General features: G+C 42.7%; 3 protein-coding genes across 3 annotated transcripts in view; 1 reads left to right on the top strand and 2 right to left on the bottom strand.

The window, feature by feature from the left end:
* Positions 1-1,452, bottom strand: part of DUS2 (dihydrouridine synthase 2) — a 29,049-nt gene extending 27,597 nt beyond the window's left edge. Inside the window, exon 1 of the mRNA XM_057430638.1 lies at positions 1,314-1,452. Within this exon, the coding sequence (XP_057286621.1) occupies positions 1,314-1,436 (123 nt within the window). The 5' untranslated portion in view covers positions 1,437-1,452. The remainder of the gene's footprint in view (positions 1-1,313) is intronic.
* Positions 1,453-1,901: 449 nt separating this feature from the next.
* DDX28 (DEAD-box helicase 28) lies at positions 1,902-4,267 on the top strand. The gene has a single exon (XM_057430637.1). It carries the CDS (start codon positions 1,961-1,963, stop codon positions 3,587-3,589), a length of 1,629 nt encoding a protein of 542 aa, XP_057286620.1. The 5' UTR covers positions 1,902-1,960; the 3' UTR covers positions 3,590-4,267.
* Positions 4,268-6,791: 2,524 nt separating this feature from the next.
* Positions 6,792-17,532, bottom strand: LOC130610620 (galanin receptor type 1-like). Its single transcript, XM_057430644.1, is given in 4 exon segments — positions 6,792-7,038; positions 7,040-7,092; positions 15,117-15,179; positions 16,704-17,532. Coding segments are annotated over 4 exon segments (1,071 nt in total). The 5' UTR covers positions 17,412-17,532.
* Positions 17,533-25,120: the final 7,588 nt, after the last annotated feature.

The following is a 25,120-nucleotide window of genomic DNA, read 5'->3' as shown; positions in this document are numbered from 1 at the left end:
TTGAATTTCATCAAGTTCCTCTCCGCCCAACTCTCCAGCCTGTCCAGGTCTCGCTGAATGGCAACACAGCCCTCTGGTGTGTCAGCCACTCCTCCCAGTTTAGTGTCATCAGCAAACTTGCTGAGGGTACATTCAGTTTCCTCATCCAGGTCGTTGATGAAAATATTAAACAGCACTGGTCCCAGCACCGACCCCTGAAGGACTCCACTAGTCACAGACCTCCAGCTAGATTCTGCCCCACTGACCACAACTCTCTGCCTTCTTCCTTCCAACCAGTTCTTGATTCATCTCACTACCCGATCATCAAGCCCATGCTTCCTCAGCTTATCTGTGAGGATGCTGTGGGAGAAAGTATCAAATGCCTTACTGAAATCAAGAAAAAACACATTTTTCAGCAATAATTATTTCACATGGAGCTGATCCAAATAAATAAATATTACTTGTAATTCCAGAAGCTAGAGACAAAAGGTGAGCTGTGGCCAAGATAAAAACAGCATATTGTCTCTCAGAACAAATCTCTCCCTTCCCCAAAGAGGGGCAGTGAGCAAACTCAGAAGATTACTGCTGTAGAGATTCTTGAAGAACATTATAAATGACATATTCTCAGTTTGTTTCAGTCTGTTCTATTGGTATAGATCTAATATTCCCCAGGAATACCAGTATTTAAGGTATGTTTACATTATATTTAACTCTTTACTATTTTTTTTCTTTGAATTGAGTTATTTAACTTGTACTGGTGCAATAGAAGAGCTAATAATCATGCTGAAGGAGAAAATGGGAATACTGATGCACTGTAACAACAAAGACAGTGAAGACTAATTACCTTTAGTTACAGAGCAGTCTTACCAGTGATACCTGCAGCAAACTGGGGTCTCAACTTGTCAGCTTTAAGAAAAGTGGTTAAGCAACAATGACAGCAGCACTGTGAGGGGTATATACCGATGCTCTGGGTTAGCACAGCATAACTAACCAGGTGAGACAGTATGTCAGTCTAAAGCTTCCTTCAATGTTATGACTCAAAAAAATAAACCCAAACAAAACCAAACACCAAGAATAACCAAACCCAGTAGAATGTGAGGAAATTATCGTGTCTTGTCTAAATAAACTGAAATTATTAAACAGTCTTAAAATACAGGTTTGTGTAACTTGAGGACTGCTCAAAGGGAAATGCCTTTAGCCAGGGACCTTTCTCCATTTTTCTAATGAAAAGTATGTGTAGAAGGAAAAAGTTCTACAATAAACAAACTCTAATGGTACTTTTCTGTACAATTATGTTACTAGTTAAGACGCTCTCATCTGCGTATCCTTCATACCTCACAGTACACGATATCAGCACCATAGTCCAGAGCAAGAAGACGCATAGGCAATGTTCCCACTCTGACCATTGGAGCCAGGATCTTCTTTCCTCTAAAACACAGAGCTGTGTTCACCGTCATTCCTGTTGCGGCAATACCTGAGAGAGAAAATCGCAGGAGAGCGACATGGAATATCTTTTCCTACTAGTGAACGCCCAGAACTTTCCTTTGGCGGGAATGGAAGTGGGAGCAGCGTGTGGCCTGGTCACACCTAACAGCGCTCCCACGGCAGCGAACCAGCTAGCCGCTGCTCTGCCGCTCGCTCAGCGGGCCCTGAGGTGTCAGGGAGGCCCGTGGGGGATCCTTCTCCGACCAGGCGCGCCGGGCCGCCCCTGCGAGAGGCGCTTAGGGCCATGTTTGCTCCCGCGGGGGTCAGCTCTCAGCCTCCAACCGAAAACGCGAACATGAGGCGCCCACCGCCGCCGCCTCCTGAGGTACCCGCTGCCGCCGCCCCTAAGTAAGGTGCTGCCGCGCGCCCCTTCTCCGGGGCACTCACCGTTTTCGCGTGGCTATGCCGCGACTCTTGGGGGCGGGGGAACCAGGGGAAGCGTCTGCTCACAGCGTCATCGGGCAGCGCCGCCGCCGCCACCACGTGAAAGGCAGTCATGGCGCTGAGCCGCGGCGGGGCGGTGGCTGCTTTCCCGCTGGTTCCGCGGCGCTTGACGGCCACCGGGGCGGCGGAGGGCGCGGCGCCCCCCCCTGAGAACGTGGTGCGCGTCCCCTGGGCCCTGCGGGTGCGGCTGCAGCGGGCCGCGCAGCGCCGTGAGCGCAAGCAAGGAGAGGCGGCGGCGCCGCCAACCGGGAAGCTGCTGCTGCGGAGCCGGCGGCCAGAGCTGAGCCAGCCCCGCTGGCAGACGGTGGGGCGCTGGGAGCAACCGCAGCTGGTGTCGGCAGGCTGGAAGCACAGGAAGGCCTGCGGGGACTACTTTCAGCTGGAGCCCTCACAGGCGGCGGCTCCGGCCCTGCAGGCGCCGCCGCCTGATGCGGGGCAGGGCCCGTCCTTTGAGGAGATGGGGTTGCAGCCGGCGCTGCTAGCCGGCCTGGGAGGCCTCTCCATCAGCCGTCCCACGGCGGTGCAGCGCATCACCATCCCCGCGCTGCGCCGCGGTAGGAGCGCCCTCTGCGCCGCCGAGACCGGCAGCGGGAAGACTCTGGCCTACCTGCTGCCGCTGCTGGACGGGCTGCTCTCCCGCCCCCCGGCGCTGGAGGTGGAGGCGGCGGGGCCGCCGGCGCCCCGCGGGCTGGTGGTGCTGCCGTCGCGGGAGCTGGCGCTGCAGGTGGGCGCGGTGGCGGCGGTGCTCTGTCGGCCGGCAGGGCTACATGTGCGCGGGCTCACAGGCGGAGGCGCGGCGGGCGGGCTGCGGAGGCAGCTGCGGGCCCCGCCGCCGGGCCCCGCTGTGCTGCTGGGCACCCCCGGGGCGCTGCGGGAGGCGCTGCGGCGGCGCTTCCTGGCTTTGGAGCGGCTGCGCTGGATGGTGCTGGACGAGGCGGACACCCTGATGGATGACTCCTTCGCGGGGATCCTGGAGGAGATCCTGGCACACGCGCCCCTGGCCGTTGATGCGCCCGGGCCAAGTGGCCCGGGGGAAGAGAGGACCCAGGTGGTGGTGGTTGGAGCCACATTCCCCACGGGGCTGAGCCAGACGCTGGGGAAGTTCACCGATGTGGGCCAGTTTGTCACCCTTGCCACCCAGAGCCTGCACCGCCTGCCACCCCATGTCCATCAAAAGTTTGTCCGCATCAAAGGTCAGGACAAGCTGCCTGAACTGCTGCAGCTCCTCAAGGACCACCCAGCGTCCAGTGGGGCTATTATTATCTTCTGTAAAAGTGCCAGCACTGTCAACTGGCTGGGTTATATCCTGGATGACCACAAAATCAAGCACCTGAGGTTGCAGGGACAGATGTCAGCAGCTGCTAGAGCTGACATCTTTGCCTTATTCCAGAAGGGTGACGTGTCTATCCTTGTCTGCACTGACCTTGCCTCACGCGGGCTGGACACCAGCAGTGTGCAGCTAGTGGTCAACTATGACTTCCCAGACACCCTGCAGGACTACCTGCACCGCGTGGGGCGAGTTGGACGGGTTGGAAGCAAGACACCTGGAGCTGTGGTTAGTTTTGTCACCCATCGGTGGGATGTGGACCTGGTGCGGAAAATAGAGACTGCAGCCCGGAAAAGGACAGGTCTCCCAGGCATGGACTCCTCTATTAATAAATCTTCACCTAACAGGGGTTGATTCAGATTGCCAAGCAGTAATATATGGCCTAAGTGTGAAGTCATTAAGGCAGAGCAAATGAGCTTCTGTGTGTAAGTTAGACTGGAAGAATAGAGGATTGAGTTCCCGAACCAGGTGACCAGGTTAACTCTGTGCAGTGTTCTTTAAGCTGCAGTAGTCATGTCCAGAGGCATCACAGTTCATAGCTTTCCAAAAGGAAGTTTGTGAGTAGTAACATAATGCCTTTGAAGAAGACTGAAGAATTATCAGTTGACTTTGTTTATTTTTGTTTAGACTTCTAACTTGAATCCATATCAGAATGAAAGCATGCCTGTATGATGTGCAGCTCTCTTGTGTTTCATTGCTTCCTACCACCAGCAGCTAAACGTTCGTTGTTAAAGCTTTAAAATTACTACTGTGGCAGGAAAGAAAATGAAAATATTTCACTAACTCAAGCGATTATAGGTACATGTAGAAAGACTAAAGGACAAATTGTATCTGATTTTCTTGTGATGTAGCAGTTCATCCAGAGAATTCTAGACCAGATAATTCTTTATCTTATTTGGTGGGAACAAGAAGGCACAATAAAGCATGAGGCTTTTTCAGGGTCTTAATTTGGCATTTTATAGTCACCTTTCACTGAGAAATGGGATCTTGCTGCTTTGTGTTCTGTTAAATAAATTTTTTAAAAGCCTTTAAGTATTTTCTGCACATTGTTTCTGCATGCTGTGATGACATGTCCAGACTAAACTGATTGTAAAAACAAAAGAAACCACCCAACACACCAAAAATAAAAAAAAAAAAATCTCCTGTTAAAGGAAGGAAGTCAGGTTCTAATTCTAACTCACAGGTTCTAATGGCTCACCTGTAACAGAGTGAGTGTAAGATTTCTTTTGAGTACCTTGCCATTGTTCTTTTTTGCTTTAAACCAAAAGGAGGTTATTTTGTATCTGGCTGCTAGTTTGTATCCATGGTAAATAATCACACAAACCCAGCGTTTTAGCTCTGATTTCTGTTTCAGTGATTTGTCATAGCTTTTTCCTTTAATGGTTGTTTTTCCCATGCTGTCCACTTCAGCCTGTATTAAGCTCAGTATGTAGAAATAGTAAGCTGGTAAAAGAACACAGAACAGTATCTATATATCTGATAGTAGAGGAAATCATGTTCTGGAGCTACTTGTAGTATTCTGAGTAAAAACTAACAAACAGAAAGCTTGCAATCAGTTAAGAATAAGGCTGTATAACCTAGAAATTGTACCCATGTACTCTGCTCACATTGCACAGTTAAGGGGCTCTTAGGGGAAGTTGCAAGCTGTGATAAAATTATTTCATATAATAGAAAACTTTCAATTAGAAATGCAGTGGAAGAGCAATTCTCTCGGAGACTGGAAATCTTTGTATTTTGGACCATTCATTGTGTAGACTACTTGTGTCTCCTCTGTAGATCATTCAGCTGCAATTCAGGCAGCTTTTGTGTCCACAAGCAGAAGCTTACTGTTCATGTGTAACAGTAGGGCAAAAACTTGAACAGAAATCTGGAGAAAATCTGGTATTGTAATTTCAAGATCATATTTCCATTCATTAATATGCATCTTACGTTGTAGCAGGTTCTCTGAACTGCTGAGAAATAGCTTTCTTTAACTGTAGGCATACATATTAATTTAAGTGAGGTAAATTGTATTTGAGAAACTCCAAGTAAGAAATTTTAATATTTGCTTGTCTGCTTTGCCCAAGAAATTTCAGGCTGGCTCCATCTCAAGCATCATATAATTTGAATCTCATAGTTTTCAAGCTTCAGTACTTCACTGTATTAGAATAAATTACTACCTGCTTCATAGAGTGTCTTTCCTGAGGCAGCTGGTGATGGTGACTGCTTCCCAGAATAAGACGGAGATGCCCTCGTAAGTTTCTGAGGAAAGTTGTTGCTTGGGATCTCAAATGTCTGACTTTAAGTATTTGTCTTCTGATAGTTGTTATATTGAACTATATCAGTCAGTTGTTCTGGTTAAGATTTCCTAACTGTTGCAGATTGTGTTACAATGAATTGTGTTACAGTGAATCCCATGACAGGTCAGTCTGGATTGTAGCACACTGTATAATCAAATTAGACAACACAGTGAAATAATAAAGTCCTTTTACCCATATGCGTCTTAATTTTGAAGTAATATGCACTTTATGTATTTACAAACAGGAACCTTGAACTTGAACTTGATCCCAACAATGTTTAACCCAAGCATTGCTATGGTACCCTTAATCACAACACATCAGAACAAGTCACAACACATCATGTCACAACACATCACAACAAATATTCCTAGCAAAAAACCCCAAAACTTTTGACATGTATATACTAAAGTAGCCAATTAAAAGCTTTAGATAAACATACTCAAAGAACACTATGTTTAACAATAAAGCCTTTTGTAAACATTGCTTTCAAGTAGACGTTGCTTTCAAGCAAAACTACTGTTCTTTTAAGCATATTTTGAGAAATGCCGCTGGGACTGTTGCTCACAAAGAGACAGTTACTGGAGCCGGGGATAAACGTCAGTACTTTCATTTGGGAGCGCATACACATTCAAAACTTGGGATATGTAAGCTGATACAGAGCTAACAAATGCAGACATGCACATCAGTGACGTGCTGTGTGAAAGTTCTACTACCCAATAGGTAAATGCTATAGCAAAGCCTTCAAAGAGATTTAGAGAACCTATCAGAGCTAATGAGCTAAAAATGTAGCTTGTGTATGGTCAAACTTGCTTAAGAAACAAAGATGTATTCAAACGTGTTTTAGAGTAATTTTTCTTAAACTTTTTCTTGCTCTTTAAACATCACATCACTTAACTGCTCACATCCTAATGACGGTCTGCATGCATAATTAACTGTTCTTCTCTGTCTGTCCTGTCTTCTGTGGAACTCTTATTTTAGACTACTATGTTACTACTACTATGAATTTTAGACATAACTACAACAACATAGGAGTTCTGTCTTATGGGCAGTACAAGGACATTAAAAAATTTATGTTGCACCTATCAAGGTGCCCTAGGATGAGCTGTGTCAAGTGTCCTAACAGCCACATGGAAAATGCCTCCTACCACTCTGGTAATCTAACAAAATCCATATTTTTGCAGGTTGCACTGCTCCCTGAAATGTACTTGTGTACTTGTTTTCCCCAGACAGCACTCTTTCCCCTCCTCTTCCTCCTGAAATGTATTTGTGAGCCTGATTTACATGTTAGTGGTAGAGTGCATGGTGGAAAAGTTCTCCATACGTACTCTGACCAATTTCTCAGCAGGAACTGGCTGCAGGAAGAGCTTGTGGGTGAGCACTTGCTGGCAGGCCTTGCGGAAATTTTCCGAGAGGAAAGCGTAAATGATGGGGTTGATGCAGGAGTTCCCATAGGCTAGGCAGTGAGAGATGATGCGGAAGGTAAAGGAGATGTTGTTCAGAGGAAACTGCCCAAACTCAGCCCAGTGGCAGCCAGGAGAGCAGGAGCACAGCAACCACAAGCAGCACGGTCTGTGCTGTCTGGAAAAGACAATGTCACAAGTTAAAATGGCTTCAGTGATGAAGAGAGTGTGGGATGAGTGAGTTTGCCTTCCTCTGTCAGTAATGAAGGCAGAATAACACAGGCAACACTGACAACTGCCAGGCGGGCAAATTATGACATTATGAAAAAGGATGTTAAACCCAGTTCTCCTCTGTGGAAAACAAGGATTGCCTTCTTTTGGCTCACGCAAATAAGTCTATAAGTAATGGAGACAGAATAAAATCATAACATTTTAGAATAGTTACAGTTGGAAAGAACCTGAAGATCATCCAGTTCCAACCTCTCTGCCATGGGCTGGGACACTTCACACTAAACCATGTTACCCAAGACTCCATCCAACCTGGCCTTGACCACTGCCAGGGATGGAGCTTTCACAACTTCCCTGGGCAACCTGTTCCAGTGCCTCACCACCCACAAAGAACTTCTTCCTTATATCTTGAATCTTCCCCTGTTTAAGTTTGAACTCATTACGCCTTGTCATACCACCACAGTCCCTGACAAGGAGCCCCTCCCCAGCATCCCTATAGCCCCCCTTCAGATACTGGAAGGCTGCTATGAAGTCTCCACGCAGCCTTCTTTTCTCCAGGCTGAACAGCCCCAACTTTCTCAGCCTGTCTTCATATGGGAGGTGCTCCAGTCCCCTGATCATCCTCATGGCCTCCTCTGGACTTCCTCCAACAGTTCCATGTCCTTTTTATGTTGAGGACACCAGAACTGCACACAGTACTCCAAGTGAGGTCTCACAAGAGCAGAGTAAAGGGGGCAGGATCACCTCCTTGGACCTGCTGGTCACGCTCCTTTTGATGCAGCCCAGGATACAGTTGGCTTTCTGGGCTGTGAGCACACCCTGCCTGCTCATGTTAAGTTTCTCATCAATATAGATAGTGCCCATAAAACCTCAAACATTTCAGAGGCTGCCACTATGTTACATGGGAGAGTGGAAATAATAATCCATAGGATTTGGAGGCTGAGGAATATTAAGGCTATTGAAAGTAACTGTGGGGGAAAAATTGCCTGACATATAAACTGACAAAGCATATTCACATGTGAATAACAAACTCTGATCCCAAATGCCCTCAGACTGGCCATGCTGGGAATCAGATGCTGTCCTTGTGGTGGTATGATTAGAAGCTGATGGAACTGAAAGACAGATATAGTGGCCTTGTGGGGTCTAACTTGTCTACTCTGTTATGAAAGGTTCTAAACAAATTAATAAACAGTTTCTACCCTTAGAACTGTGCTTAGTTACCTTTAGCACAGTAATAATGGTGCTACTTGATTACCCTCCAGCAGTGTTAAGTAGCTTAGGCTTGTTACCATGACATGGCATCCTGTGCTTAAATTAGGGGCTGCAAGCACTGAAATATTCTTTTGAATAAGGGATGTATGCGTATATTCTTGTCTCCCTTTATTGTGAAATAACAAACCACATATTTAACATAGAGCTGCATATTAAAAAATGGATTTGCAGTTGCTATGTATTAGCACAAATCTTTTTCTGAGGTCCATCTACTTGGGATCTTGCAGGTACAAAACATAGACAATACTAGAGCAATGATGTACATAATTCATGACTCAAGAAACTTGTTTTGGAAATGCAACTTCTGTATTTTCAAGTTGGGGAATATCTAGTTAAGACAGAGGAAACTGAAATAAAATCTGTTTGGCTTTTAGTCTGATAACTTTGTAGCTAAACCTAACCTTAGTACCAGCTGTGAAGGACTGACCCAAACAGTTTGTGTAGTGTTTGAGAGTGTTCAGTGGGCTGTGGTAATTAGCACAGTTAATGGGTTACTGTTGGTCTAGCTGTGCCCACTTAGTACCAGTCTTCTGGTTCACCTCCAAAGGTTCAGTGGGTCCGTAGTAGACATGTACAATGGCCACTACTGGATTATCTAACTCACTTTTTATACCTCTAGAAGTGCTTCAAGCAGATCATGAAGTAACTTAGAGCATTATTTTTGAATCTATAGCATCGTGGGAAATGAAGACTAGGAGAATCCTAAATATTTTTGTTTCTCAAATAAACTTCTCTCTTATTGCCCTCCCCCTCGCCCCCACCCGTTGTATCTGCCTTGTACAGATTGTCCAGAATTTACCTGCTTATTCTTTTGATATCTCTACAGGTGATCTGACTCTCATTTATGCTTTCCTGCTTTTGTCTTTTTTTCCCTTTCCCAAGGTAGAGAGTTTGTCACTTTCCTGACCTAGTCACAGTTTGAGACCCTTAGCTGCACGTCTTTTTTCAGAGCTGATAAGACCATCCATTTGTACTGTGTACCTCAGCCACACAGAAACAGGAAAGAACATTAAGTGCATTCTTGCTAACTTGCAGAAAAACTGTGCTTCATTAGTGAGACAACTGCTGTTTTCTGAATGTGGTAGTTTTTTTCTCTGTTTGTTTTCCTTCTATGATTCTGAAAGAAGAAGCATAAAGAAGCCTATGCCTGTTCTTCCACACTGTCTTACCAGCAAATATCAACTGACTCTTCCTTTATTACTGCTCTGTGGGAGGATGGAGGATGTAATAAACTTGGTTTGGACTTCGGTTCATCCTTCCCCTTGTTAGTAATAGGTGAAATTGTGCGTTGAAACAATAGTACAAAGAGAAAAGATGATTATATTTGAAAATCTGTTAATCAGTAGAGGGTTTCTTTTGTATTAAGAACAAGTTGAAATTCTGCTATTGTGTATCTTAGTTACTTTATAACTAAATATTACAATGGTAGCTATAATGATAAGCAATTAACATAGCCATATATGGGGAAGTGTATATGGGTGGATTTAGGGGAGTATTGTGAAACTCTACCGAAGCAGAACTCACGAAGGTACCAGGAGTAGTCAAGTGAAAATAAGAGAATGCTGGCATCCACATAATGGTCGGAACATGTCCAAGGAACAAAAAGTGAACAGGACGACCTGAGGAAGATTTCATACTGCATCTGAGGAAGACTCCTTGCTTCATCAAGACGACCACCAGAGGGGGGCTGCGCAAGCGCAGAAGAGGCTGATGTTGTAATAGACTGATGTGGCAATCCTTGATGCATATGTATTAGTCAATGATGTAATCTGTGTTGAATATGTATTAATGACGACAGACATTTTTAGTGTATAAATTGCGAGCGCGATGTAACGGGGTTGAAGCCAGATTTGGGTGTGTACCCCTGGTTTCCCAGTGCTGCAATAAAGCACCTCATATAACCCTTCCGGTGGTTATGTGTCAGTTCTTACGCTAACACCCTTACTCCCCAAAACTAGTTGCAGTTAATAATATTCTGCAGTGACTCCAAAAGCAGACTTACTCTAGCTAGTCCTATTTCTTCACACCATACCATACCTTACTGTACCGTACCACACCACACCACACCACACCATACCGTACTCCTCAGCCTTTGTGTGTGGGCTGGGAGTTCTCTTGACTTTGAATACAAAGTCTGGTGATGTGATTTACTGGTAAGTTATTTTTTTGTGTTATGTTAATCTCTAACTTGTATCTCTGTTTCCCTAATGTGTAAGAGATAATTTGTGAGTATATTCAGCCTGGAGTCAGTATGTTCAGCCTGGAGAAGAGAAGGCTGCGTGGACACCTCATAGCAGCCTTCCAGTATCTGAAGGGGGGCTATAGGGATGCTGGGGATGGACTCTTCATTAGGGACTGTAGTGAACGGACAAGGGGTAACGGCTTAAACAGGGGAAGTTTAGATTGGATATAAGGAGGAAATTCTTTCCCGTTAGGGTGGTGAGGCACTGGAATGGGTTGTCCAGGGAGGTTGTGAATGCTCCATCCCTGGCAGTGCTCAAGGCCAGGTTGGACGAGGCCTTGGGTGACTTGGTTTAGTGTGAGGTGTTCCTGCCCATGGCAGGGGTGTTGGAACTTGATGATCTTAAGGTCCTTTCCCACCTTAACTATTCTATGATTGTATGATTCTATATGAGTTGAGGAAGAAAACAGCTTCATAGAGAGAGGTGTGCTTAGAATTGGCCATTACAATTTTGGGGCAAGATCTTGGACTTATGGTAATTTTGTGGACAGTTTGGTTCTCAACTAATAGCTTAAATTTTTTTTTTAATTATTTAATTTAATTAATTTTTTTTAAGTAATAAAATAAGAAAAATAAAATTGTAGGAATTATTAGGAAAGGAATAGAGCACAAAACAAGAGACACTGCTCTCCCACCAGATAAGCATGGTTCATCTTTCTATTGTAGCTAAACAATAGAAAAGGGTAGTAGTAATTTATTAGCTTTAAATGGCTCAGATGGTCTGTTAATTGGAGTTTTTGGCCTCAAGGTTCCACAACTCCTAGTGTCCTTTCAAGGGAGCTTGCAAAATATCTGTGAAATTCACATCCCCAGAAGCATTCTTAAACTTGAAAAAGCATTTCCGATTGTTCAGTTTGCAAGTCTTGTTATTTGTTCTTTAAAGAAGTAAAGGACAAAACTGAGTAAACATTGAGAAACTCTGATGAGCTCCAGAGGTCAGTAAAACACCACAGGGCAATTTCATGATCAGAGTAGACCTTGGTTTGCATCAATTTCCATTGTTAAATCATCTTATTTACTGCAAATGTGCGTTCAGAGTTCCTAGGGCTGGGCTTTTCTGAAACACTTTTCAGCACTGTCACACAGGCAATTGTTAGCTTTCCTTGGAGCCAAATTAGAGACTTTCTGTACTCTGCCTAATGCAGAAAGGAAATAACAGAACTGAAATACACTTTGCTTGTGTTACAGGGGTCCACAGAATTTCTTAGCATCTGGTGTTGCTGTCTGGCCTTAGGAAATGGTTATCCAAAACTTCAAGGAGGAATCCTGCAGCATCGCACCATGTCAGTTTTAAGGCTGACAAACCTGCACCACTAGTGTGGTATTAAATGTGGAAACAGACAGTCATGTATCTATTCTGCAAGTACAGTCTTAGTTGACCATGCAGAATTTCAGTCTAAGCTTGCAAAAATTCCTAAAATTCTTCCTTTATCTAATTCACAAATATTACTTCTGAATGGAAAAAAAAAATCAAATTGAGCATGTCCAATGCTGACATGACAAGCATATATATAAATTTGCAAAGTAGGAATCTGAATTAAAGGTGAAGCTCTTTTAAGAATGTAAAATGAAGTCAGGATGCAACCAATTTTGTGCACGGGAAATTTTTGCAAATTTTCAAGTGTGCATAAGTTGAGAAAGCTGCTGCAGTTTGAAAATAATCATGCTGTAACATAAAAGCTTACAAATCACAGCCCAAGCATATGCTGTATGTGCCTGGAAGATTGTATGTCATCTTTAGGATTCTGTAAACACAAATTTGTTTTTTTTTTTTCAGAAGTATTTGAACACTGACTTGGAAGGGGAAGCTGTCAGAGCTCTCTGGGTTATTAATAAACCTGGCCCATTCAATGAAAATATGTTTGTAGTTAACTTTATAATAATGTATCCAACATTGTCCAAATGTTGGGCAAAGCCTTAGAGAACAGGGCCCTCCTGTAGTATCTACGGAGATACTATATGTATCTAGTCCCTACATAGCTTCAACTAACACAAACATTCAGTACAATATTGTGGCAAATTGGACAATGATAGGCAGCAGAAAGGTGCCAAATAATGGAAGGGAAGAGAAAGGTGATTTGAAGGCATCAGACACACAATGAAATCCACATTGGAACCCCAGATATATCTTGTGGTAATATTGTCTTCATGACAGCACTGTCTTCAGATCCTGCTTAAGTGAAGCCTGCCATTTAAGACTTACTTAGAGAAGATGCTTCATATACCAGTATGCAGTGGAAACTTCTATCTCTTAAAAACAAACAAACAAACAAACAAAAAACTGCAACACAATAACAAAAGAACCCCAAACCCACAAACTAAATGTCCTGGGTTCAGCAGTAGCAGTCATGTTTCTCCTTTGTGGTAGCTGGTGCAGTGCAGTGTTTTGACTTCCAGCCTGGGAACAGTGCTGGTGATACCGATGTTTTCGGTTGTTGCTAAGTGATGTTTACCCTGACCAAGGACTTTGTGAGGCTCATGCTCTGCCAGGGAGGAGGGGAAGCCGTGAGGAAGCAGAGACGGGGCGCCTGACCCGGGCTAGCCAAGGAGGTATTCCATACCACAGCACGTCATGCCCAGGGTGGGGGGTAACTGGGAGTTACCCGGAAGGAGAGGGGCTTCTGGGTGGGACTCGTTTCTTGGCCGGTGGTATCGTATTCTCTTCCCTTGTTATTTTCTGTTATCATTGTTGTCGTTGGTGGTAGCGGTGGTGATTTGTGTTGTACATTGGTTGCTGGACTATTCTTGTCTCAACCCGTGGGAGCTGCACCCTTTCGATCCTCCTCCCCGTTCCTCGGGGAGTGGGGAAGGGGAGAGCCCCGGGGGGGGGCTGGGCCTTGATTGTTGTCAGCCCGGCACCACTCACTGGGATTGAGTGAACAAGTTGCCTGACTGGGTTTAAACCACAACACTAAACAAACAAAAAACCAAACAGACCAAACCCAAATCCCCTTCCCTTAGGGATGGGAGGACGATTATAAGTCAGGTGTGCTATCTTGAAACTGTATGAATAAAGTAGAAACTGAGCAGTTATAGCTCCAGACTGTAGTCTTTTGTACCAGTATGACACTTTGTTTTCCCTATCAGTATGGTCAAGATGCAAGCTGTGAATTAAGAGGTATGAATCAGGTGATTTTATCACCTCATATTGGAAGACTGCTGTTGTGTTGCAATTTCTTTTGATAGATCAAGGCAATTTAGGTTTAGCCACTGAAGCCACACATGTATTTCAGAACAAGCAAGATGTCTGGTATATGCTGACATACACAGTGATCTAGATTTACAGGCTAGTAAATAAATTAATGGACCAAACGTTTTCAAAAGTGTTTCTGTGTTTCAAAACATCTGTAGTTTGTTGCAGCTGTGGTACCAGTGTCTGTCTCTTTTTCTGGAGTCACGTCAAAGTTTTGATTTCTGTGTCTTGCACACCTTTTTCAGTCAAATGGCCCTGTTTGCTGTAATGGCCTTCATTTATATCATAAATGGAATCACAACAATATTGTGTAGGGATGCCCTTGTGTGGTAGGTAGCCCTGAAACAGGCCAGTGCATCAACTGAGACAAATCAAGGTTTTCTCTAGTCATCTCCACTGGTTGTCCCATCTGCTCAGAGGCACACACACTGCTAATTTGGGTTGTACAGCTGCTGCATCACTGGCACAGACTGTGACCGGACTGCACTGTCAGCATCTAACGGTACTTCACCACTTCCTGTCTTTGACTAGTCAGATAGCCCACAGTTTCACTTATCAACGTACACTCAATAATTAGAACATTTCTGACTGAAATAGCATTTTTCACTTTCATGTCAGGTCAATCTGATGTTGCATCGCTGAAGCCAGTGAGTTTTGCTGCCTGAAGGCTTCTATTAATTATGGCTTATCCAGTCTAAGATTTTGTTGTTTTTTTTTTTGGCAGGGGGCAACTATCATTAATATTTTCCCCAGTAAATGCTTGCAGCTCTGCTTATTTCATGCAGCTTGAACCAGGGATAATCTTGTTCTTTGGCTTGCAGAGGGATCAACCCAGGATCTAGGTTCTTGCAAACCTTAAAAAAGATCTTACATGCAAACAGCAGCAAAAGTACTTCAGAGCTCTTCAAGTGTTTTCCTTTTAGCTTGCTAAGGTGTCCTCAAAACACCTAAATATTTTTATAGTCCAAGTATCTTACTGGCTGACAGTGTAAAAAATATAGTAATTGTAGGATTCTATTATAGCACAATAAATCAAAAGGCATGTATACAGAGATCAATACAGCATTTCAATAATGGCAACATAATGTACTGTGTCTATAAAGATATAATAAACTGTCAACATGAATTCTAAACCTGAGATGAAAGACTGGTACATGAATGACATTTCAGTATGCGTATGGAGCTTGAAAAGGCTATTAGTTATTTTAGAAACCTCATATATCTATTATATTATAGTCAGTGTACAGATTAAACCAAAGATATTTACCTTCCTCTTTGATCTCTCTGACTTCTTGGAAATGTTTACTTTTGTATGGAGATGATACAGAACCTTGGGGGGAAAAAAGGAGTAATGTACTGAATGGGAAATTGAATTGTGTGCACTAGTATTTGAACTTTTCATACAAGCACCAAAAATTAAAATGTTTTAGCATGACTTCAACCAGAGTTGAATTTGATGTTTTAAGACTTTTAATTCTAAGCTCTGCACAGTTCTTTCTCCTTCAAGAAACAAGGCTTGTCAAAAGCTTTGAAATTGCTGTGCTTCCAGAAGATATAGTTCAGCATATAATAAGAGCTCCATCAGCACTATGCTGAAATCCAGAGAAGTCTTTCCATGGATTTTGAATTTTAGATTGTGCCTGAGATTATCTACATTTATTGTCTAGGCTGATTATACACACAGGCAGAGAGCAGGCTGCCAATAGTGTACCCTGGTATGACTGTCCTGAATGCAGCACTAACAAATGGGGCAGGCAGTTGGAGTTGGTTCTCATTTCAGAGAGAGAATTATAAGAAATGTTAAAGCACTGTAGGGAAATGCTCAGTTAACAACATCTAGATCAGCTTTTGAAATCTGATTACAGCACAGCAGTAACCTGGCAATTCTCTGGCCTTTGAAGCTAAGAAACTAAATTTTCCAAAGCAATTATTATTAAATGCGGCTTACCTTTCAGTTGATGCTGTGCTGACCTAGGGCAGTGAGGGGACAAACAGCTGGAGCTACAGTGAGTTAAGAGCTCTAGTGGCTTTTTCCTTTTGTGGCAAGCAAAGCCTAAGGTTTAGGGATTTTTAGCTTAAACCTAAGTGTGTTTTCCTGCTATCATCTGCGCTAATGATAGCAGAACACATTAGTATGGAAAGTAATGTTTTTTTTTTTATTAAATAGGAAAACATTTTGTTTCCAAGAGGGTAGACCTGCCACTGACTACTGACAAGGAAGTTCAGTCCTTGGCACTCCACAACAGTGTATTAATTCAGAGTTCACAGAATAGTTATTCTGCACGCTAGCACAACTCGCAGACTTAAGCACAGTAAAGATCAGTAAGGGGAAACAAAAACTTTGAGCTATAGCAATCCACAAGAAGAAAGGAAGAGACTTTTTGCTGAATAAAACCAATTCTAAGATCTTTTTTGCAAGGCACAGTGTCTGAGCTCTGTGTCAAAAAAAAAAAAGGAAAGGAAGAAAGAAATTGGGGTGATGTCTTTAATATTGTTTCTGTACACTCTGTGCCATTGCTTCTTTCTCCATTAATTTTATCTCCTGCTGGGAACAAACATTGGTTATCAAGAAAGAACAAACTGAAAAATAGGAAAACCAGCAAGTCTTTACAGGATTTGGGTGTCAGGCTGGGTGTCAACTTAGCAGCTGTAATTCTTTTTGTGAGCTGGTATAATTTCATTTTGTTTTCTTTCCCTTCCCCTGCCTCAAAATATTCTATACTGGAAAGAATATGGAAAGGATTGTACCTATTGTTTGCTGGCTGGGCAGCTTGAGTGTACACATCCAAGCCACCAAAGGTGTGGGAGTGACCTTTCCCTCCAGTTAAACATTACTCCCATCCCTCTCACCCACCTTGGCATAGCAGAAGGTGATGAGCACCAGGGGCAGGAGGTACCCCACCAACAGGATGGTGACCTTGTACATCTGCTTGGCTGTTGAACCATTTGCCCAATGCTCCCAGCAGAAGGAGCTGTTGGGTGCTTGCTGATGACCACTCACGAGGGCCTGGTGCTCGGCCACAGGGATGGCAATGATTAGAGACAGCAGCCAAATGACAGCCACACCAAGGGCAGCGTTGTGTTTGCTGCGGATGCAGTGTGAACTCTTGGCGTGGACCACAGCAATGTACCTGTCCATGGACATATCCACCAGCGTAAAGATGCTGACCAGCATTGTTGCCATAGCCAAGTAGTGAACCCATTTGCAAAAGAAGGCACCGAAGATCCACTCTGGCAGGGAGTAGATGGTGGCCTGGAAGGGGACACAGAACAGCAGAAAGGAGAAGTCTGCAATGCTCAAGTTCAGGATGAAGATGTTGGTAACGCTGCACAATGGGCGTCTTCTAGGCCAGAAATGTTCCAAAACAACCAACACCAATGTGTTTCCCACTATTCCCAGGAGGAAAATCAATCCAAAAAGCACTGGTACAATCACCACTTCTGGGCCACCTCTGGTTGCTCCTGACCAGCATGTTGGAGTCCCTGTTTGGTTAGTGTCAAGGCTGCATTTGCTGGTGCTGGTTCCGAGGGAAAGTACAAAGATGTCTTCTTGCTCCTCCATGTAGCTAGGCTGCTTGGAAGGCAGGGAGCAGTCACTGTAGCCCTGGCTGCTACCAGGCAGGTCTGTTTGTTAGTGGTGGCCAGAGGCTGAATGCTTGGGTTTTGCAGTGCTCTGTGTTTTGTCTTTGGGGAGCATTTTTCTTCAGATGATTCTTGCGTGCTTTGTCTCCAGTGCAAATTCTTCCAGAAGCTGGCAAAAAAGGGGGTAGAGGAATTTGTGTCATCCAAGAGGTAACTGCAGGTTTAGCAGCTGGTGCTGGAGAAGCTCATGTGGCAGAGAAGCCCGTGCCTGAAGGACTGAGGATGAGGCTGCCCTGAGAGCTTGGAGCAGAGGCAAAGAGGCTGCATCTCGGTTCCTTTATGCCCCTCCTCTTCTGCTTCCCTCCCACAGCAGTCCCTGGATCTGTGTCTGTCATACCTGCTTCCCAGCCCATCTCAGAGCTGAGGCAGGGAGAGCAAATGCTGTCTGTGACCTGAGCCCTTCAGAAAGTAACCCTTCATCAGCTCTATCCCCACATATTACTACTCCCAAGAAGAGGAAGAGCAGAACAAAAGCAAGTTCTCATCCAAAGGGATGGGTCAAGCAGCAGCTACTGGGCAATAATGTGCATTTCTGTGAGGAGCAGCTTTGGAAATGGCTGCATGTTTTTTATCAATAGAGCAGGATTTTTTTGTTGTTGTTTCATATGCTTTAATGTGCTCACATGAGAGCATAAAGCAATCTGAATAGCTGTGTTTTCAGCATAAAAACCTGGGAGAGCTTTAGATTCAGCAGCTGGCTCCTGCCACTTCTTGAATATCTGCCCAAATTCCTTAGTGCCTGAATATTCATGGAACTTGTTGATCCAGCTGTAAAGAAGTTCCAGATTCAGCCCAGAAGGGCCAATAGCATCTGCTCTGTAAAAGGAAAGGTTCAGTCCTCGTAGCTGTGACCAGTTGTAATATCCCCTGTGGAGGAAGAGAGATACAGGTTAAAAAAAAGGAAAAAAAAAAAGAAGTCTTATTAAGGATTAATGTCTTAGTTATTGTTGGGTTTTATGCTTACCTATATAAACAGTATGTATGTTTTAGAATGCACTAATTGATTTGGTTTTAAGAACCTGTTTCCTCATATTTCTCAAGGGATCCTGTGAACTCTAAAGGCAGTAAAAGGAAGAACAAAGTTTAGGCAAACATTAGCAGTACATGCACACAGTGAATTATGCATGCAGGGCAGAGTACTCATCTCTATTTACAGTGATTACAAGCCTAGGCTCTTGGTCAGGGTGAGCCACTGCTGGCTCTGTGGATGTGCAACTGAAGAAGCACCTTCATTTTGAAACAAAGTTCAATACTGAGAGTTGCCCTGCCTTGTGGCTTGTTTCTAAGCTCTTGTTGAGAGATGATCATAGAATCATAGAATTACAGAATAGTTAGGGTTGGAAAGGACCTTCAGATCATCCAGTTCCAGCACCTCTGCCATGGGCTGGGACACCTCACACTAAACCATCTCACCCAAGGCTTCATCCAACCCGCTCTTGAACACTGCCAGGGATGGAGCATTCACAGCTTCCTTGAGCAACCGGTTCCAGTGCCTCACCACCTGCACAGTAAAGAACTTCTTCCTTGTATCTCGAAACTTCCCCTGTTTTAAGTTTGAAACCATTACCCCTTGTCCTATCACTACAGTCCCTAATGAAGAGTCCCTTCCCAGCACCTCTACAGGCCCCCTTCAGATACTGGAAGGTTGCTCCGAGGTCTCCACTCAGCCTTCTCCATGCTGAACAGCCCCAGTTTTCTCAGCCAGGTGATAGCACTGCTTTCCTTACTCTGCTTCAATATGCCCTTGTTTAAAACCTATTATGAAGCTGAACTCATAATTTCCCTCCATAGTTTTGCTGCTAGCTGTGGGGTGAGGTGGGAAGGGAGTTAAAGGTGCCTGAGCTGCAATGGAGAAACGGGTCTACCCTTCCTGAGAGCTAGCAGATTACTGTGGCCAGAGCTTCTACCTAGATGCCATCTGCACCTGTCTTGGTCTTCTGCAGCCCGGCTGCCTTGAATACCATGGCACAGCACCTCGCACACTAGTAAGTCTTTTTCCCCAGATCTTTGCTGGGATCTCTGCTCTCAGCTTGCTGACCGCTGCTTGCAGTGCAGCACGTTTAAGGCCCCTGCGAGCTCTGGGATTGCGCTGTAGCTTTGAGTGCCATCTACTGGATTTCACCTCCTTTACTGCTTCCAGACAACTCCTGCGGCAGTCCTCGGTCGTTCTTTTCCTCAAAAAATTCACTCCAACAGTTCCGTAATTTAACCCAATCTGCTGTTGGTTTCCTCTTATCCTTGTGCATGTACGTACTATTAAATCATGAAACTTAAATATGCTTGCTTTTCCATTCGTGATATGTGACCACTGTAAAGTTACTTCTTGTAGTACTATTCATTTAACTTCATGTAACATTTTAGAGAAGCCTGTTGAAACTGATTTCAATAGCTCTTCCTGCATTTTAGATCTGTTTGGATTTTTTTTTTCCCCTTTTCTTTAGTAGGCAGTCATATCAGAAAGTATTATTTAAGAAGCACCTGTAGCAATCACAGCAAATTGAAGTGTGCATTTTCTTTTTTCAGTGGGCTTCGGCAAAATAACAAAAACTGCTGCATGAGTAGTTTCTGATGCAAGGGATTTGAGACAGTGCATGCAGAAGTTTGAAAAAAAGTATGTTTCACCTGCAGAACAAACGCAGCTTTGCAGATTGAAAAGACTGCATTACACACTAAATGGAAAATGGGCAGAGGACAGCACATTTCTAGCAGTAAGGGAGGAAAGATCATAGGATTATTTAGATTTGTAAAAAAAAGTTTCAAAGATACCCTAAATTCTTACAGAAGGGATATTACCAGATTTCTCCTCCAGCTTCAGAATCCTGGTGAAATTTTTAGTAAAACTTGACTGCTTTAGTTTTATTTTAGGTTTGTTTTGTTTTGTTTTCAGATTTCAATAAGAGTGTTACAACTGGCGCAGTGGGAAGAAAAGTGAATATTCTGGATGGCAAGTGGCAGTGACCAGCTGAATCAAACATCCAGTAAACTGGGCAAAAACTCATCTTGCTTTCACTAGGGAACTCTGATGCTTCAAATGTGACTTCAAATGGAAGGTAGCTGGTGTGGGATTATTGCTGGCTCATCTTACTTGGAGAAAATAATTTCCAGTGGTAATGTACATGCTTTGCTGAAAGCTTACCTGAAACTGTTCTTACTGTGGCATTCAAGAGTTAAAAAAAAAAAAGAGGTAATGATTCCTTCTGTTTCCCTCTTTCTACAACTTCTCAACTGCTTTAAATGGCATGGTTTTGACAGGAGAAATTTTCTGTCCTTGAGGATTCACAGCTAAAATGCATTTGGAAGGGAACTGACCCTGCCAAGACAAAGTACTTGCCACAAGACACATTAATTACTCCAACCAGGAGGTGAAGATCAAATCACCTTACTGAGTGCAGGAGCACAAATAGCAGGTGAACCTGTAATACGTGATTTGCTATGAGCATCCACATTGTGTGTGGTACTTAAAATTTGTGACATTTCACCTGAAAGCCAGAAGCAATTAATGCACTGTGCATAGAGCAACACGAAATATCTCAGCTTTACAATTTCTGCTTCTTAGATGAAGACAGCAAACATTTCCACATAAATAAGAGGATGTAGGGAAAAGAAAGATTCAATTTCTTTTCAACCCCACATAATGCTTTCTCAAAGGAGCTGAAAACTTCATCCCCTAGATACTAAGTTACTTGTCCACCATGCCATAAAACAAGCTGTACATGGTAGTCTTGATTGCGTAGGAGCTATGATGAAGTGCTGCAGTAAGTACAAACATCACAAGGTCAGAAGAAAAAGTAATTGGACTGTTCAAGCTAGGCACTTGCAGGAGGAAACAAGAGGCTCTGAAGTGTGACTTCATTGCTTCAAGAATTTTAGGGTTAAAAAGTAAATATAATGAATAAGTAAATCCTTTTAACATTTGTGAGCTGTAATGTTTGAATTTCTTGGATAGAGGATTGGAACTGAACCTGTATATCTCACTCTGGCCATGAAAATGTCAAACATTTTGTGATACAAAAAGATAAAAGCATCTTTTATGAGGAGTCTGAAATTGTGCTGTACGGGAACTAAACTGGGGTCATAAGGAGCTGATCCCTCTCAGTATGGATCTTGGAGGGCTGGACAGGAATTCGGTAAACAGCTGCCCACTTGGCACAAGTGTGTGTGCACAAGGGAAAGCCTTCAAAGCACAGAAGGGGCTGGGTTAATCAAACAGCTGGCCAAAAGGATGCTCTTGCTGCATAGTGATAACTAAAGTCACAATTACATCAGTCACTTGGTCTCTTCTGAAGAGTTTCAACTTGATCTGAAGCAGTTTATTAGGCTGTAAAACACTTTCCTGATGAAAGGGGTTTAAATTGAACATACCTGAGGAGAGTCATTTTAATTAATGACAACCTCAAGCATAGTTGCTCTGAGCCCTGTGATGTTGCCATTGAGATGGTACAGACAGGATTTAAAATAGATACAGGTTTATTGATTGATTCTTAATCTATTAGATCACTTTGTCTTATGAAAGATAAAAAAAGTACAATCACAGAACTGTTTGGGTGGGCTATTGGCTGGCTTAATGAACTTCTTTGTGTTGCTGAAGTGTTGACTGAGGTATGAGCTTGTTGAGTATAGTATATAAAGTAACTTTATATGTAACAATGGCAAACCAAAGTATATTCTTAAATGTAAATACAGTCTAAATACTGAAATGGTGACAAACTAAGAAAAAGTGTTTTGTGCTTTCCAAGCCCAGGAAGGGCAAAGGACAGGAAATTTGAGTAAGTGCACTTCTGAACTGAGAGTGCTAATTATCCCTGATTCCTGGAGCTTGTACCACAGTCACTTTTCAAATTGGCTTCTATTGGCCTGCAGTACTTCCTTGCAAACACATAACCTAAAATACGATAAGCTAAACTCTGGAAATGTACTGGTCTGACAGAACATTATATTTCACTTAAAAATTTGCATGGAACTGATCCAAAGTTAATATTCTTCACTTAAATGATTAGACAACCTGTTTCCATAGGTTAAATCATTATAGGTAAAATTCTAACTTATTTGTTGACTGTTAAGCAAAGAAATGGCTGACTTAGTAGAAGGTATGTTGAACTAAGAGAAGTCCTTTAGGTTCCAAGTCCTTCAGTGCTGTATCTGCATGGCTTTCAGGAGCACACTTCTTTCCAGGAGTGTCAGCTCTTGCAAATTCTAGCTTTTATCCATTTTAATGCATTGAGAGGGGGAGCTGGCATACACTATCAGTTTATCTTAACACAGTTTTATGGAACAGTCTCAGTTTTTCAAAGAAACTATTTTGGTTTGCTCAGTAACAGAGTGAAGGTATTGCTGAATTATTTCCTATTCTGTATGTTGAAACATCTTCAGATTATTCTCTAGGAATGACCTATGTAGTTGACGTATTTTGCAGGTGTCTTAGCACATAAATTACGCTAAGAATCAGTCTTCATTCCCTGATGGAATGCCATTAAAATAAGAAATATTTATAAAAATCTCTTACGAGGCCTTACAGGAGTTTCAGGCCATGGGGCTGAATATATAGTCTGTGAGCTGACAGCCTGTCTTGCTTTTATGCAATCATAAAAGGTGCAGGCAGTGTATTTCAGAAGAGGAAAACAACTCATTTCCTGAATAATGTGTGCTGTGTGAAAACAGTTAAAAAACCCAAACCCAAACTAAATAAAAAACAACTTCTAATGAATTACTACTTCACTGTATACATCATTTTGCATCACCTAAACCATAGACATATGTGGCTCATTCAAACAGTTGTCTTTAAGAGTGTGTCTGTAGAGAGCTCCAAAGCAAATCAGAGATTTGCCTTTCAGATCCTTGAAGAGCTGTTTTATAATGACTTGTAAAGCCAGTTTCTAAGGTAGAAAATAATGTTGGTAACAAACAAGATGACATTCAATCTGATGCAGATCAAGGGAGCAGAAACATTTTGATCAATCTTTCTCTGAGCAGCCTGCCATATAGTTACCAAAGCAACTGATAATAATATATTTGCCAACGTCTTTTATCTCCTGAGCTGTTATTTCATATTATATGGTAAGATAAAGTCTTTCTTTCTCATGTCAGAACGCACTGTCTGCTAACAAAGGAAACTTAAATGTATGTTCTGGTAAATGTCCTAAGGCCCTCAATAACTCTCATACACTTCCTTTGCTTTGCTAAAATAGTTTATCTGATACTTAAAAAAAAAAATAAATTATTTGCTGGCTCAGACTATTTTTTGAAAAAAAAAAATCCCAAACCCAAAAACCAAACCAACAAACAAACCCCACCCCCCCCAAGCTAACCCAAAAAATCCCTATACCAGAATGTCTTTTGCTCCCTGTCTCCTGTGACTCGACTATTCAGTGTTCAAAATGCATTTTTGCCATTTAATTTCGTGCTGTTTTCACCTTATTGCAATTTAACTTCTTCACTAGGACTCCAAAGTCAGTTGTGTGAAACTTGCACTGGTGTGTACTGTCGGGTTTAGATTTGGTATGTAGCATATTATCTAGGTTAGGGAAGATTGTAATATGCCTTAGATGATTCAGACTTCTGTGATTAGATACTCAGTGAAGTTGCATGGAAGAGTGGTTTTAGTTAAGCTCCATATTGTTATATACAAACAAAAATTCAAAACTATTGGTGAATAATATAAATAACCTGCATCCTTCCCTCTACATTGCTGTACGTAATATAAAGGGTAATTCATCAAAATCTGTTTTAACTTAACATGTTTGAAATCTTCCAAGTCCCACAGTGTACGACCCAATAATCCAAGATCTGATTCTTTCATTTAACTGTCTTTGAGTTTATCTATGTTAATTGTACATACATAGACTCATAGAATCATAAAATAGTTAGGGTTGGAAAGGACCTTAAGATCATCTAGTTCCAACCCCTCTGCCATGGGCAGGGACACCTCCCACGGGCAGGGATACCTCCCACTAAACCATACATGAATGGAACTTCTGAGTACATTTTGGTGTGAGCTCCAGTGAGAATCTTCAAAGAGCACTACTGGCAGAAATATATTCGGTCTGAATAACTAGGAAGACTGAAGTAGAGCTGTTCAGCTATCTTTGATTTGTTACTCTTAAAACTTTTAGTGAAATCTTTTCGTGAAACCTTTTCCTTTTGTTAAAGAATCAGTAACAATACTTCCCAGTTACTGGAGAATATGTTCAAAATATCCACAGAAATCTTTTCCATGTGACAAATTAGACTAAGAAATAAGATTTCACTTCATTGACAGCTTTTTCAGCCTTAGCTAGATGCTTGGTCTACAGTCTGAGTCCCAAGAGCTCCTTTCTTGAAGCAATGGCAATTTGAGAACTGTGAGAATTCAAGGTACAGACAGAAACTTTACTCTGTGTAAAAGGTGTCACGGTTGCACGTGTGAATAAAAGCAGCAGAAGAAAGTCTGCAAACAAACTTTGGATACAATGGTTTTGGCTGTTCAAATGGAGTTGGGTTACTTTCGTTATAAATTCTAGGAAAGGCAAAAGTAATTTATAGGGTATATATAACTGGCAATAGCTACCATGCATCTACCTTTCCAGTAAGGAGGACATGTTGTTTAACAAAATTTGTTATTAATTTATGACCAAGTAACAAATTATGACTGTG

The sequence above is a fragment of the Pezoporus wallicus genome, unplaced genomic scaffold (genome assembly GCF_028554395.1).
Source record: "Pezoporus wallicus isolate ANWC-B61680 ecotype Strahan unplaced genomic scaffold, APGP_CSIRO_Pwel_v1 contig_8518, whole genome shotgun sequence".
Lineage (NCBI taxonomy): Eukaryota > Metazoa > Chordata > Aves > Psittaciformes > Psittacidae > Pezoporus > Pezoporus wallicus.
The sequence above is the reverse complement of the archived record's forward strand: the minus strand, read 5'-3'. Positions and strand labels throughout refer to the sequence as shown.

Coding starts and splice junctions, on each gene's coding strand:
- DDX28 (XM_057430637.1), top strand. CDS start 1,961: ATGGCGCTGAGCCGCGGCGGGGCGGTGGCTGCTTTCCCGCTGGTTCCG.